The 17,306-nt window shown below is 45.6% G+C and overlaps 1 protein-coding gene across 14 annotated transcripts in view; it reads left to right on the forward strand.

Annotated features, from left to right (window-relative positions):
* The window catches only part of scn1laa (sodium channel, voltage-gated, type I-like, alpha), a 379,612-nt gene that overhangs the window by 270,223 nt on the left and 92,083 nt on the right, over positions 1-17,306 (forward strand). For all 14 annotated transcript variants that reach the window (XM_038789700.1, XM_038789708.1, XM_038789701.1 and 11 more), the window contains 2 exons: positions 11,495-11,649; positions 16,416-16,589. In XM_038789700.1, the coding sequence (XP_038645628.1) occupies positions 11,495-11,649; positions 16,416-16,589 (329 nt within the window). The remainder of the gene's footprint in view (positions 1-11,494; positions 11,650-16,415; positions 16,590-17,306) is intronic.

Consider the following 17,306-nt stretch of genomic DNA (forward strand, 5'->3'; position numbering starts at 1 on the left):
GTCTGCTCAGAAGCAAAGGTATCTACATCCATGCTAATAAAATGATTCACTCCAGCAATATTGCAAGGGATCATCACTCTTTTCAACAACTTCAGTGTATTATCATCCCCATACCTGAAACTTGTGGAACTTTCAAATTCCTTAACCTTGTTATGATTTTCAGCATTCAAGGAGTCCAGGTAACATTTTAACCAGTCAATGCAACACACCGTAGATGTGCAGCCACTGTCCAATACAGCACAATTGAAGAATTCTGCAACCAACACCTTCACTACCGACGTAAAACTGCTTGTTAATAGGACAATCTGGTCACTATCTTTTTCCTCTTCTGACTCTTCCGTGTCATGTGGTGCTTCAAACACTATTATAACGTGTTGGACAGTTGAAAGCATAATGGTATTGAGAGTGACATCGAAAACATTGATTTATCATGCCTCGTGCATTTCTGGGGTTCATCTTCTTATTGTAGGTTCTAACTGGGTTTCTGTCTTCATAATGTTCTGGTCCCGATCTCCTTCTCTAGTCTTGGAACCTGTTCGTAACCGTACGATTTCAACATCCTGTTAGTGTATCTTCCATATTCTGCTTTATTGCAGACTGACCTATTTGGGTCATCAAAGCCATCGGAACCGAATGTTTCCCCAGAAACCTTTTTTTAATGCTTCTGTCACCTGATTGAATAAAGTATCCTTATCCGCAAACTGAACTCCTGTCAAAACCAGGAGCCTATCCATATTGCTCACTCTCGCACAGTCAAGTAATTTAAAGGCCAACACAGATTGTGGAAATTCCAGGTTGTGTTTCTGCAGCCTTTTATATAGTCTGCCAAATTCGATTGTATAGTCTTCAATGGAGAAACCCTCTATTTTCCAGAACCTATCAAATCCGACCATGCTTCATACGCACTTAACAAGTCATCCTTTTTATAAATCTTATCCATATAACATAATAGAGTCTCCAGACCCTCTTCTGAGTCTAACTCTTCCAATTCCAGCTAAGAAAACACTTTCTTTGGATTTCACTGTAATAAGTTAAAGAAAGAGCCAATGCCATACCTTGTTTTCTCTTTGCCAAGGCAGTTACCTTCGTCCACATACCTACGCCACTTCTCCATTGGTCGTGCGATCCCCTTTCAGAAAAGAAGGGGGGATAGTCATATCAGCCCATCTTTATCCTAGGTTCAGCCATATATCTTTTTTTTCTCACTCACTCCTTGGTTTGGTCGGGAAAAGTTGTAACTTTCAACCCTTCACATTTGCACAGCAACCATTCTCTGCTACCATTTGTTAGACGTTTAGCTGCTGCGGTATAAAGAGTCAAAGGTTCTGCTCCTTTTCCACAAACATCTTTATTTTCCTTTAACAGACTTTGAACAAAACTCTATCATCACATCACCTGACCCAAAGGCTACCTGAAGCTGCTTTACATATCAATGTAATTTATTGGATACTTAACATAAATTAGACAACTAATTGGAATGTCTCTTAACCCATTACTTAACACTCTTTCTCGTTGTGTTAGAACTTTAAAGGTTTCTATGAGATCCCCCCTCATTCTTCTGAACTCTAGCGAATACAATCCTAATCAACTTAATCTCTCCTCATACGTCCGTCCTGCCATCCCAGGAATCAGTCTAGGTAGCCTTCACTGCACTATCTCTCGAGCAAGAAAATACTACATCAGATAAGGAGACGAAAACTGCATGCACTATTCCAGGTGAGGCCTCATCAAGGCCCTGTATAATCTGCAGCAAAACATCCCTGTTCCTTACTCGAATCCTCTCGCTATGAAGACTAACATACCATTTGCCTTCTTTATCGCCTGCTGGACTTTAATGCTTACCTTCAGCGACTCGTGTACAAGTTGCATATTCCCCTCTCTGCATGTACGGCAATTCAGATAATAGTCTGCCTTCCCATTTTTGCTCGCAATTTGGATAACCTCACATTTATGCAAATTATACTGCATTTATCATTAATTTGTCCCCTCACTCAACTTGTCCAAATCACACTGAAGGATAGAATCATAGAATTTACAGTGCTGAAGGAGGCCATTCGGCACATCAAGTCTGCACCGGCCCTTGGAAAGAACACTGCACTTAAGCCCACGTCTCCACCCTATCCCCGTAGTCCAGTAATCACATTAACCTTTTTGGACACTAAGGGCAATTTATCATGGCCAATCCACCTAACCTGCACATCTTTGGAGTGTGGGAGGAAACCGGAGCACCCGAAGGAAACCCATCCAAACACGGGAGAACGTGCAGACTCCGCACAGACAGTGATCCAAGCAGCGAATCGAACCTGAGACCCTGGAGCTGTGAAGCAACTGTGCTAATCACTGTGCTACCGTGATGCCAGAGGATCTCTCTGCATTCTTCTCACAGCTCACCCTTGCACCCAACTTTGTGTCATCTGCACATATACACATGAATCCCTGGTTTCTCTTTCCCTCTACATATTTTAGAACTGTTTTGTTTATTCTGTGTTGCTCTTCCTATCCTTTCTGCTAAAATACATCACCACACGCTTTTCTGGGTTATATATTCTATCTGCCACTTCTCTACCTATTTTACGAACCTCCTTGGATCAGATCACAACAGGATACTATTATATCATTGGTTACATTATTGTACAGTAAGAACTGGAAAGAAATGGTTTTGGTGGAACCAACCTGAACATTAGAGAGATTTTAATAGCACTATTGACAATTACTTCTAATGCGTTGTTGATAATTGGGCATAGGTGGATTGGATAGTAATTGGCCCAGCTGGATTTCGCCTGCCTTTTGTGGCCAGGACAAAGTGAGGAATTTTAGCTCTGAAGCACTTATCTTAAGTACACATCCAAAATATTGTTGCAGCCTATTTACTTTGTTTTCTGCAAACTCTCAGTAATTACTTGTTGCAATATGGAATTAATTTATTTGACTGAATGCTGGTCGCTTGGACTTTAGATGAAACCCAGGAAGGATAAGCCATTTGTCATTTCTGGCTGAAGGTAGTTGAGATCACTTCAGTCTTGCATTTTGTCACTCGTATGCTGGGCTGTCTGCTGGGCTTCACCATCATCCAGGATGGGTGTGCTCACAGAGCCTCCCCCTCCTGTTAGTTGCTTAAATGTATATTAGCATTCACAATTGCATGTGTCATGTCAGATTCCTTCCTTTATTTTGTTCCCATTTTTTAATATGATTTTATTATTTTTGTCCATGGCCTACAATCAGGATGTGCCTTTAAGCAGAAGACTCGAGGTTGAGTTGGTGGGTTGGCCAGGTACAGTGTTCTGCCTGACACCGATCAGTGATTGGTTCCTGCATAATGCTTTCTCAAAGAACTGGGTAGAAGCGTTTAGATCTTGGAGTGAAAAGATCTCTCCTTCCTCCTTGCTTAAGTGAAATAACTGCTTCATTTTTCTGAAAGCACTGGGTGCCCAGCATACCCTTTGCTGTGAACCAGGAATGACTTTGAATCTGCAAAGAAGATAGAAAACCTTGACAAAGAAAACCATTCTAGAAAGAGGAAGTACCAAGACAAAAGCTGAACTGCAGAAAGTAACCGGAAATAACCCCAGGGCATCAAAGATCTTTATCCTTTTGTATTTATTAATATTTTATTGTCCTGTCCACCACCATTTCCCCTTGGGTGTGTCTGTGTCTAGGTAGAGAATGGGGGTAATTAGGATGAGGAAGTTGGGAAAGGGATATTAGATAGTTACATTTTTGCTTGTTTAATTACAATACTGTAAATAATAAAAGGATACTTGTATTAAAGTTACAAACCTAGTGACTAGTTTATTGGGATCAACCAAGGACCTTGAGTATTTTAAATAAAATCTAATTTTACCTGTGTTGTGACTTGGGTCACTTTTTGCTGGAGTTGACCGCGCACGAGCCCAGGGTGTCATGACAGACAGGACTACAGAGCCTTGACCTCATGCTGGTTGCAGGATTGGTTAGCTCTGTGTATAAAATGCTGCTCTTGGTGTTTAGAATGCATTTTTTTCTATGTTGCAGCTTCACCACGCTGACACGTTACTTTCAGGAACACCTGGTGCTGTCCTCAGCAAACCAGGGGTTTGTTGTCTGACTTCATGGTGATGGAGGAGTGAGGGGTATGCTGGCCCATGAAATTTCAGATTGTTATGGAATACAATTCTACTGCTGTTGCATATGGTGCCTTGTGGATTGTGGTGAATGTATTATACCAATAATCCACGAGTGTATTTGTATCTGTGCTGTTGCCCTTGTGGGCTTCTCCTATGGGCCATTGTATGGCATTATCCATAGGAGAACATGTTGGGGAATGTATGGGCTCTGCCCATGGCTCCTCACATTTAAGGGAGGCATAAAGAGCAGTCGACCTGTAGGCGGTTCTCAGTATTTGTTCAGTCGCAGGCAGGCACTGTTCTAAGTTGATTAAAGCCACGGTTTACTTCTACTCATGTCTTGAGTGAATTGATGGTCGCATCAATTTAATCAACTTAAACGCATCTATGGAATCGGCCCTCAAACCTGACCGACTGGAACTGGATCCGCGGAGGCGAAAGAACATTTTTCGCACCGGCTCCGCTGCTTCAAGGCCTATCTCGCAACCCTCTCCACGCCTTCCGTCACCGACTAACAGAAGCTGAGCTCCTCCACGCACGGGTGAGCCATCGAATCTCTGTTCAACTCGATGGGGCCTCCTCCTACGCAGACACCCTCGCGATGCTCGAATGCCTATATGTACGGCCCGTGAACGAGGTCTACACGCGACACATCCTCACCACTCGCCAACAGTGTCCCGGGGAATCGCTGGAAGACTACCTACGCGACGTCAAAGTCCTCGCATGCAGCTGCAACTACCAGGCCGTTACGGCCACTCAACATGTGGAACTCGCCGTCCGAGACGTCTACGTGGCGTGAGTTCGCTCCAACTTTGTGAGACACTGCCTACTCGAAAAGGGGGCGCTGGACCTGGATCAGACGGTAAAGTTAGCCTCCTCTCTGGAAGTAGCGTTCCAGAGCCTTAACGCGTTCCCGACTGACCGTGCGACCCCCCTTGTGGACCCCCGACAAAGACTACCCCAGGCCTGTGCCGCGCGGCCGCCCGCCCATCGTGGGGGGCTACCCTGCTATTTCTGCGGCCAGTCCCAACACCCCCAGCAGCACTGCCCGGCCCGTAATGCGAACTGCAGCAGCTGCGGGAGAAAAGGACATTTCACCAAAGTTTTCCTGGCCGGGTCCAAGAACTCTTAACTCACAGGCGCTATCCTCAGACTCACAGGCCCGCAGACCCTGCAGTGTGGCAGCGTGTCTGCCGACTCCGCCCCCTGCAGACTCGTCATCAGCCTCGTGCTATCCATGGGGGCAGCCATCTTCCAGCCCTCACAGCACGTGCGACTCACGGGGGTCGCCATCTTGGCCATCCTCCTCCACGCGGCAGGCCACGTGCGATCCATGGGGGCCGCCATCTTGGACGCCATCTTCCTCACCGCCCGCTACGCTCGACCAACGGGGGCCTCCATCTTGGCTGCCATCTGCTACGCCGCTCGACGCATACGATCAACAAGGGAAGCCCATCGCTGAGCCGCCCCAGCACCTCCGACCACGCTGACTACCTGCAACTCAGCGTAGTCACCCTGGACCAGTCGCGACCCAAGCACCTCCAGAGCTCTATAATGACCATCCGGGTAAACGGGCACGAGATGCCTTGCCTTTTCGACTCCGGAAGCACAGAGAGCTTCATTCACCCGGACATGGTGAGACGCTCCTCGCTCAAAATTTTCTTGGTGCACCAAAGCATCTCCCTCGCCTCTGGAGCCTAACCCTGAAGTTCGGGGGTTCCCTACCCCCACTCACCATATGCAGCCTCACAACCCTAAAATCCGCCCGGAGGACCGCCACTACACGGCTTTTGAGGCAGATGGCTGCCTTTTCCACTTCCTCCGGGTCCCCTTTGGTGTCATGAACGGGGTTTCGGTGCTCCAAAGAATAATGTACCGAATGGTGGACCATACGGGCTACGAGCCACATTTCCGTACTTGGACAATGTCACCATCTGTGGCCATGATCAGCAGGACCACGACGCCAACCTCCACAGATTTCTCCAAACCGTCCAAACCCTAAACCTCACGTACAACAAGGAGAAAAGCGTTTTCCGCACAACCAGACTAGCCATCCTCGGTTACGTCGTGGAAAACGGGTTTCTAGGACCCGACCCTAACCGTATGCGCCCCCTCCTGCAACTTCCCCTCCACCACTGCCCCAAGGCCCTGAAGAGGTGCCTCGGGTTCTTTTCATATTGTGCCCAGTGGGTCCCCAACTATGCGGTCAAAGCCCGCCCACTAATCAAGGCTACCATCTTCCCACTGGCAACTGAGGCCCGCCAGGCCTTCAGCTGCATCAAGGCCATCATCGCCAAAGCCGCGATGCGCGCGGTGGACGAGTCCGTCCCCTTCCAGGTGGGAAGCGACGCATCAGAGGTCGCTCTCGCCGCTACCCTCAATCAAGCAGGCAGACCAGTAGCGTTTTTTTCGCGCACCCTCACCATCTCCGAAATTCGGCACTCCTCAGTCAAGAAGGAGGCCCAAGCCATTGTGGAAGCCGTACGGCACTGGAGGCACTACCTCGCTGGTAGGAGGTTTACCCTCGTCACCGACCAACGATTGATAGCCTTCATGTTCGACAATACGCAGCGGGGCAAAATCAAGAACGATAAGATCTTAAGGTGGAGGATCGAACTCTCCACCTACAATTACGATATAGTATGTGGTCCTGGGAAGCTCAACGATCCCACAGATGCCCTGTCTCGCAGCACATGTGCTAGCGTGCAAGATGACTGACTACGGGCTATCCACGATGAACTCTGCCACCCGGGGGTCACCGGCTTATCCACTATATCAAGGCCCGCAACCTGCCCTACTCCACCAAGGAGGTCAGAGCCATGACCAGAGACTGCCAGATCTGTGCGGAGTGTAAACCACACTCCTATCGACCAGATAAGGCCCACCTGGTAAAGGCATCCCGGCCCTTTGAGCGCCTCAGTATCGATTTCAAAGGGCCCCTCCCCTCCAATAACCGCAATACATATTTTCTCAATATTATTGATGAGTTCTCCCGCTTCCCCTTTGCAATCCCTTGCCCCGACATGACGACGTCCACCGTCATTAAAGCCCTACATAATGTCTTCACCCTGTTTGGTTTCCCCAATAATGTCCACAGTGACCGGGGCTCATCGTTCATGAGTGACGAACTGCGTCAGTACCTGCTCAGTAAGGGCATTGCCTCGAGCAGGACTACCAGTTATAACCCCAGGGGAAACGGGCAGGTGGAGAGGGAGAACGCGACGGTCTGGAAGACCGTCCTACTGACCCTGCGGTCCAGGAATCTCCCAGTTTCTCACTGGCAGGAGGTCCTCCCCGATGCGCTCCACTCTATTTGGTCCCTACTTTGCACGGCCACAAACGACACCCCTCATGATCACCTATTTGTTTTCCCTAGGAGATCCACTTCAGGGGCCTTGCTTCTGCCCTGGCTGAAGACACCGGGGCCAGTCCTACTCAGAAAGCACGTCAGGAGCCATAGGTCCGTCCTCTGGTAGAGAGGGTCCAGCTCCTACACTCTAACCCCCAGATATCTTATATCGAACACCCCGATAGCCGACAGGATACGGTCTCCCTCCGGGACCTGGCACCCACTAGTTTCACCAGCACCACCACCGCCCCTCCACCATATCCCGCCCAACCTACCATGACCAGCGCCCCGCCCCTATCCCCCCTTCACCGATCCACAGGAATGAAGCTCCAGAAGAGACGCTCCCAGAGTCCACGTCCGTACCCGCACCGGTGCCCTCACTACCGATGCCAGCACGGACGAATTTGACACCTGGGCCAGCAACAATGCCAGAGCTTCGGCGATCACAGCGCACGATCCGTGTGCCGGACCGGCTGAACTTATGAACCCGTCACTCCCGCCAGACTTCATTTTTTTTAACAGGGGGTGAATGTGGTGAATGTATTATACCAACAATCCACCAGTGTATTTGTATCTGTGCTGTTGCCCTTGTGGGCTTCTCCTATGGGCCATTGTATGGCATTATCCATCGGGGAACATGTTGGTGCATGTATGGGCTTCGCCCATGGCTCCTCCCCTTGAAGGGAGGTATAAAGAGCAGTCGACCTATAGGCTGTTCTCAGTATTGATTAAGTCGCAGGCAGGCACTGTTCTAAGTTGATTAAAGCTACGGTTTACTTCTACTCATGTCTCGAGTGAATTGATGGTCGCATCATGGATTTTCAGATTTGAGCTACTAAATATGTTCTTCGTTTATCCCTCTTAGCAGTGTAAACGTTACCATACAACAAAATGGAGAATGTCCTTAGTTTGAAATCTGACTTTGTCTCTTGTGGAGACAAGTGGCCCTCCACCTATCGATGGCACAATACTACAAATACATCATCTTCACATTCCTGTCAAATTTATAATTGAAATTTGATGCATTTTATTTTATACATGATGAAGACATTAATTAGAGTCACAGTACATTTACAGATTTCATCTTCGAATCATAGGCTACAGCACTGAAATATTGGATTGGATTTGTTTATTGTCACATGTACCGAAGTACAGTGAAAAGTATTTTTCTGCGTGCAGCTCAAACAGATCATTTAATACGTGAAAAGAAAATACGAAAGAGACCACTTGGCCCATTGTGTCTGTCCCAGCCAAGAAATGAGCCACCCATCTTAATCCCACTTTCCAGCATTTGCTCTATAGCTCTGCATATTGTGGCATTTGAGGGGCATGTCCAGATATCTGTTAAATTAGGTTGAGAATTTCTGCCTCCACTACCCTTTCAAGGAGTAAGAACATGCTGCAAGTGCAGGACTGTGTTTTTCTTCAGCCACATGAATAGCTGGAAAACCAACAGTGTGAAAGAATCTGCATTGAAAAAAAATCTGGCCCTGAAATTATGTTAATGGATAGTAGTATACGAACATTTGATATACCCAACTAAAATTTGCTTCCCCATTATTTTAGGAAAAATGTGATCAATATGTGCTATGCCGCCTCAAAAATACCAGTGTGAAATTTCACATGGACGCATTCCTATCCTGGTATCCCAAATGGAAATTTTAAGTCTTGTGTGCTTTGCTGACCTGAACATAAACAGCCAGGAATCGGCTAAATATAATAAGTCCCATGTATCATATTCATGCAGTACAAGAATGGGAGAAGAATGAAAGGATTTTATCTCAGACAGGCTCAACATTTAAAAAAATATTTGCAACAAGGTTCTGGTTACATTTGATCAAATTTGTGACATTAGGCAGTTGTGTATCAGCGATGAAAAGGGGTGATTAATGATAGTGTTGAGTAAACCTACATGCCGGCAATATGAAAAACCAAAAAGAAAATTCATGAGTCAGTGCAAAACTGCTAATGTGTATTTATTGTATTCACTTTACAACTGATGATATTTCTACATAAAATGGGTTGTACCATCAGAATGAATTTGGTTTATTTAACATTTTATTTTTGGAGTAACTCCCACATTCAAAATGACCTGTTGGAGCAAGTCCATTGGTAAATGTAGAAGACATGGGAAAGCATTTAAGTTGAATGGCAAAGATCCGCACACTCTTGCAATATGTTATTAACCTGTGAGCTGGCATTCCTTGTTTGTGCAGCAATGAATGAAGGCAGATCTGGGGCACGATCGAAAGGTTTCATGTGACACGATGAGGCCATTAAATTTCCCCAGAGTCCTCTCACAAGATTTCCGACACTCTGAACACCTCGCTAGATCATACGAGATCTCACGGGGCATCATGATCTGAATCTTTTCCTCGCTCGGCGAGATCCAGATTTACATCTTTAGGTGAACCATTAGACTCATTTAGATATGTTGCCACCCGATTCTCTTGAGGCCCGATTGGGAGACCCCGCCATGGCGGCATTTAGCACAGGTCCGCACAAACGTGGACTAGGCATAACGGCACCAGGGGGGTGGAGGGGCCACCCAGGCCATCAGACACCCCTGGGTGGTTGGGCTCTGGGCAGGGTGGTATCCTGGCACTCCTGGGCACCCTGGCAGTGCCACCTTGACACTGCCAGAGTGCCTGTATGGCACAGCCAGGCTGGCAGTGTCCAGGTTCCTGGTTGCCTGTGCCAAGGATCGGCCCCAGGGGTGTCCTGCCCTTAAGAGGTGGTATTGGGGGGGGGGGGTGGTTCAAGAACCCCCCAAGAGGTAAGTTGGGGCAGAGAAGGGGTCCGGGCATCGCAGTGGGGAGTCCGAGAGGCAGATCGAGAAATCGGGGTGGCTTTTTAAAATGGCACCACGATCTCTTCCTACACTGACGAGCTGAGCTGAGGAAATGTGGTAACTACGGCCTTGGAGGGAGGGTTCCTCTCCAAAGCCAACACAAAAGTGTCCTGTTTAATTATGGAGTCATTGTCAGCGCTCCAGGCACCGGGAAATACCCCGCTCTATGCGTCCAAAACAGAACTCTGTCTTTTGGGCGGTAAATCACGCCCCAGGGGCTGGATTCTCCAGCAGCGGGATGCTCCGTTTTGACAGCAGCCTGGGGGTTTCTGAACGACGCGGGGCTGCCGCACAATGGGAATCCCCATTGACCAGCCGGCGTAACGGAGCATCCCAGCAGTGGGGTGAAACAGAAATGTGGCGGGGACGGAGAATCCAGGCCCTGACCTTTTTCCATTACAGGCTTTTTAAAGAACAGTATAAGTTATAAATGCGAAAAATTGAAAGCAATATTCTATTCCTTTGTGTGATAGAGAAAGTCATTAAAGTTAAGAACAAGAAAATAAGGGAACCTGAGAATTTATCTGTGCACAATGCAAAGAAATATAAATATTTCTTCAATAAAACAAAATATTGTAGATGGTGGAAACTTGAAATAGGAACAGAAAATTCTGAAACAACTCCGCAGATCTGGCAGCAACTGTGGAGATGGCAACCCATCAGTGTTTCAGGTCAATAGCCTTTCACCAGATCTAGAAAAGTCTGAGATTTAACAGTTTCGAGGAAAGTAGAGGCAGGGGGAAAGGGAGGGGGAAAGAACAAAAGGGAAGTTCTTATAATAGGGTTGAAGGCAAAAGTGACGAAATAACAAAGAGATGATTGTGCAAAGAATACATGTGTTGTAATCAGTCAATGCATAAAGAAAATATTGATGTAATTATGTGAATGGCAACTGCAGAACCATTACCCACACCACCTCAAGAAGAAAATAAGGATGATGGTTATGATTTAAAGATGGTGAACTCAGTATTGAGGTTGGAAGGTTGTAATGTTCCTTTTTGATAAATTGAGCTTCACTGTAACTGTGTAGGATGCTGAGGGCAGAGTGATCATAGTCTGAAAGGGATGGAAAATTCACGTGACAAGTGATCGGAAACTCAGGACTGCACTGGTGGATTAAAAGGAGGCTTTTGTGAAATGCTATTTTAATAGGCTTGGCATGGGAATTAATTCCTACCCTATTTTCAGGATGTGTGCAAAAATTCCGATACTGCTACGTCAACATAGAAGAGGGCAAGGGCAAATCATGGTGGAACCTCCGAAAGACCTGCTACAAAATAGTGGAACATAATTGGTTTGAAACATTCATTATTTTCATGATTCTTCTCAGCAGCGGTGCCCTGGTAAGTAGGATTTAACATTTACATTTAACTATTTTTTACACAACATACAATTCCAAGTGTTCAAATTATAATTGCGTAAATAAAGTTGTACGTGTTATAAATTTAAATATTCTGTTTTTTTGTTTCTTTCTGACAGAGAAAGAGACATTAAAGTTAAAGAACTGAAAAAAATGGAAGAACCTATAAATTTAAGAGAAACATAGAAAATAGGAGCAGGAGGGAGACCATTCGGCCCTTTGAGCCTGCTCCGCCATTCATTAAGATCATGTTTAATCTTCCAACTCAATAGCCCAATCCTATTGAGGATTATATCTTTTGATCCCCTTCACCCTAAGTGCTATATCTTATTGCTTCTTGAAAACATACAGGGCTGGATTATCCGCTGTCTGGATTTTCCGTCACGCCGGCAGCACACCCGTGTCGAGGGATTTCCTGATGACGTGGGCTATCTACAATGGGAAACCCCAATGGCCGGATGGCGGGACAGAGAATCCCGCTGCCGGTGTGGCGTGCTGCACCAGTTTTCTGGTGTGGCGGGACAGAGATTCCCGCCCACAATTTTGGTCTCAACTACTTCCTGTGGTAACAAATTCCACAGGTAGGTCTACCACTCTCTGGGTGAAGACATTTCTCTTCATCTCTGTCCAAAATGGTCTACCTTGTATCCTCAGACTGTGACCCCTGGTTCTGGACACACCCACCATCGGGAACATCATTTTTTGCATCTACCCTGTCTAGTCCTTGTAGAATTTTATAGGTTTCTATGAGATCCCCCCTCATTCTTCTGAACTCCAGCGAATATAATCTTAACCAATTCAGTCTCTCCTCTTACTTCAGTCTCGCCATCCAGGAATCAGTCTGATAAAGCTTTGCTGCACTCCCTCTAGAGCAAGAACATCCTTCCTAAGATAAGGAGATCAAAACCGCACACAATATTCCAGATGTGGCCTCACCAAGGCCTTTTATAATTGCAGCAAGCATCACATCCCTGCTCCTGTACTCGAATCCCCTCGCTATGAAGGCCAGCATACCATTTGTCTTCTTTATCGCCTGCTGTACCTGCATGCTTACCTTTAGTGACTGGTTTACGAGGACACCCAGGTGTCGCTGCACATTTCCATCTCCTAATTTATGGTCATTCAGATAATCGTCTGCCTCCCCATTTTTGCTACCAAAGTGGATAACCTCGCATTTCTCCAAATTATACTGCATCTGCCATTCATTTGCCCACTCACTCAACTTGTCCAAATCACACTGAAGGATCTCTGTATCCTCCTCACAGCTCACCCTCCCACCAGGTGTCATCTGCAAGTTTGGAGATGTTACATTTTGTTACTTCATCTAAATCATTAATAAATATTGTGAGTAACTGAGGTCCTAGTATCGATCCCTGCAGTACCCCACTAGTCACTGCCTGCCAATTTGAAAACAACAAATTAGTTTCTATTCTTTGGTTACTGTCAGCCAACTAGTTTTCGATCCATCTCAAATACATAACCCTAATTGTATGCGCTTTAATTTTATACACTAATCTCTTATGCGGGACATAAATTCATGCTGACTGTGTCCGATCATGCCACTATTTTTTAATTGCTCTGCTATAAAATCTTTGAGAATGCATTATAGAATTCTTCTCACGACTGAAGTCAGACATACTGGTCTATAATTCCCTTTTTCTCGCCACCTCCCTTTTTAAATAGTGGAGTTACATTAGCTGTCCTCCAATCTGCAGGAATTGTTCCAAAGTCTATAGAATCCTGGAAGATGACCAGGGAAGGCTGGAACGGGAATTGAATCCGTGTTGCTGGTCTTGTTCTGCATTATAAGCCAGTTGTCTTAGCCCACTGTGCTAAACCAACCCCTAATTTTCCCTTCACATACCTATAGAAACTTTTACGATCAGTTTTTGTTCTCTGCAAGCTTACTGTCATAGAATTTCATAGAATTTACGGTGCAGAAGGAGGCCATTCGGCCCATCGAGTCTGCACCAGCCCTTACAAAGAGCACCCCACTCAAGCCCACGTATCTACCCTAACTCTGTAACCCAATAACCCCCACTTATGGACACTAAGAGCAATTTGGCATGGACAATCCACCTTACCCGCTCATCTTTGGACTGTGGGAGGAAACTGGAGCACCCAGCGGAAATCCACGCAGACATGGGGAGACTGCAGACTCTGCACAGACAGTGACCCAAGCCAGTAATCGAACCTGGGACCCTGGAGCTGTGAAGCAACTGTGCTAACCACTATGCTACCATGCTGCCCCTATGCTACCGTGCTGCCATATGCTATTGTACTCTTATTTTCCCCTAATCAGTCTCTTGGTCCTTCTTTGCTGAATTCTAAACTGCTCCCAATCCTCAGACCTGTTGCTTTTCTTGGCCAATTTGTATGCTTCTTCCATGGATATAATACTATCTCTAATTTCCCTTGTATACCATGAACTGACCACCTTTCCCATTTTACTTTGGTTCCTGACATGAATAAACAATACTTGCAGTTCCCCAGGCACTCGTGAATGTTTACCATTGCCTATCCACTCTCATCCCTTTAAGTAATGTTTTCCAATCTATCATAGCCAACTTGTGCATCACACCATCATAGTTTCCTTTATTACCATTCAGGACCCGAGTCTCAGAATCAACTATTTCACTTCCACTTTGATGAAAAAGTTTTTCATATTATGGTCACTCATCCCCAAGGGATTGGCAATGATTCCGTTCTCATTACACAGTACCCAGTCTAGGATGACCTGCTCTCTAGTTGGTTCCTCCACATATTGATCCAGAAAAACTTCCCATATGCACTCTAGGAATTCCTCCTCAAGGTATATATGATGTGGAGATGTCGGCGTTGCACTGGGGTGAGCACAGTAAGAAGTCTTACAACACCAGGTTAAAGTCCAACAGGTTTGTTTCAAACACGAGCTTTCGGAGCGCAGTCACCTGAGGAAGAAGCTGCGCTCCGAAAGCTCGTGTTTGAAACAAACCTGTTGGACTTTAACCTGGTGTTGTAAGACTTCTTACCAAGGTATATATGCACAAAGTTCAGAACTATAAATGCTTCTTCAACCAAAATAAAAATATTGTGTATGGTGGAAACATAGAACATAGAACAGTACAGCACAGAACAGGCCCTTCGGCCCTCGATGTTGTGCTGAGCAATGATCACCCTACTCAAACCCACGTATCCACCCTATACCCGTAACCCAACAACCCCCCACACCCTTAACCTTACTTTTAAGGACACTACGGGCAATTTAGCATGGCCAATCCACCTAACCCGCACATCTTTGGACTGTGGGAGGAAACCGGAGCACCCGGGGGAATCCCACGCACACACGGAGAGGACGTGCAGACTCCACACAGACAGTGACCCAGCCGGGAACCGAACCTGGGACCCTGGAGCTGTGAAGCATTTATGCTAACCACCATGCTACCGTGCTGCCCAAACCTGAAATAAAAACAAGAAAATACTGGCAACACTCAGCAAATCTGACAGAATCTTTGAAGAGGGAAACTGAGCCCATGGGCTGTATTTTCCCAGCCCCATGGTAGCAGACCTGGAGGTGGGGATGGAAGACAGGGAAAACAGTAGGGAGTGCATTGGGTCAGCTCCTTGACACATTCCGGCTGCTGGGGAATTTTCCCAGGGGAGGCTGAGAAGAAGATCAACTGCCCACTCCATGGAGCGGGGAAGCCAACTGCTGTTAAAGTTTCAATTAGAGGCAATTTTGTAGCAAAGCCAAAATTTTGAATCCAGCAGAGCAACCACTCGTAATGTGGGGGAGCCATCAGTTCATTGGAGGAGTCCTCCCTGCAGCATGCCAACGGACCATCAGAAATGGCGGCTCCATGCCCCAAAGAGGGCGCTGCATTTATGAAAGGCAGCATATGCAGCCAGGAACAATACAGTGTATGGGTTTTCTCTCCACCTTAATTGACCTACAGACCCAAATCCTGGTTATTTTGCCACTCCTGTTCAGTGTCCATATTAAGGCACCTTCTTAGTTCTCAACCAACATCAGCATTGCTCATGTTTCCCTCTAATTGGACCGGCAGCATAAAGCTTCCAGCCATCATCCTTTATTGGATGACAAACTCTGAAGCAGCCAATTTGGAAGAAGCTTTCTGGAAAATTGCTTTACTAGTCTCACTGCTGGCAAGCTTGGTACTCCCATTTGCTTCTGAAGTTGGGGTTCCAAAGTCTCAACTTGAAGAAGTTAGAGATTTACCAGTTTAGAAGGAAGAAAATGCCTTGAGAAAAGGCAAGAGGGAAAATATAACATAAGGGAATGTCTGTAACAGGATTGAAGGCAGGAATAATTAAATGACCAAAAGGATAATGGTGCAAGGCAAAAGGGGGCTTGTAAAGGGAATGCAAATAAACCATTACCAGTATCTGTTCTCCAAGAAATTACAATGAAACATTCCTCACCTCGATGGCTTGATGGCCATGCAACCCATCCAAACTGATTGAAATTACAACCTAACTCCGATATCGTAAAGCCATTTGCTGCACTATAGAACTAGAATCACAATCGCCTTAAATTTATGGAATTCCAGAATTAACTCTGCTAATCTACAACAAAGTAAAACTAGCAGTAACTGAAGAGTAGCATGGTCTCGACTAGCTCGACCTGCAAACCTTTGGAGCTTGTGGGTTCATAGGAAACAGTCGAAAAAGAAATGAGACAGCTAATAAGCAAGCTCAAATGATCTTTTTGTATAATATCAACACTTTTACCTGTTGTTTCATTTTTAGGCCTTTGAAGATATTTACATTGAGCAAAGGCGGACCATTAAGACAATGCTTGAATTTGCCGATAAAATATTCACCTACATTTTCATTCTGGAAATGCTGCTGAAGTGGGTGGCTTACGGTTTTGTGAAGTATTTCACTAATGCTTGGTGTTGGCTGGACTTCCTCATTGTTGATGTATGTATTCTGGATTCCCTGTTTTGTCATTTGCATTCTATATTATGAGGTGACGAATCCAGATATTTGGCACTTAATGGTGTATAACTCAGGATAACTGTATAAAATAAATAATTCTCAGTGATGCAATCATGACTGTTCTGAAATTCGAGACATTTATTGAAAAGTGGGAAGAAATTATGTATTGGATAGTAGGGAGCTTCTTTCCACGTTCCAGTTTACCTTGCAGTATTTGATGCTGACAATGGCCTCAAAAGTGGAAAAATGCTCCATGCACTGTTATTGGCAGTGATATCTCCCCCCACCCCCTCCACCCCTGTTTTGATAAGTGAAAAATCAACTTCAACAAAATAAATTATTTATTTATCCTGAAAGGGGTATGAAAACATTAGTTCCTCAATTCAAAGATTTGTTGTTGGGCGTTCTATATAAACATTAATTTTAATTCAAAAGAAATATCGTATTTCAAATGTTTTTATTTGTGATATGACCATTTTTGAAAATATATCCTTCTAATTTAGGTTGTGTTTATGATGTAATGTGAAATGTCAAGCAACTTTTTTTAACTGTTTGTGTACTTTTGCATTTTTACTGTTTACTGTTTGCACCTCATCAAGATCTGCCTGGCAGTGAGTCACACCCCCAGCAAGTCGGATATTCTCACAAGGCACTCAGCCATAAAACCACAAGACATAGGAGCAGAATTAGGATACTCGG

Source organism: Scyliorhinus canicula, chromosome 2 (genome assembly GCF_902713615.1).
Source record: "Scyliorhinus canicula chromosome 2, sScyCan1.1, whole genome shotgun sequence".
Taxonomy (NCBI): Eukaryota; Metazoa; Chordata; class Chondrichthyes; order Carcharhiniformes; family Scyliorhinidae; genus Scyliorhinus; species Scyliorhinus canicula.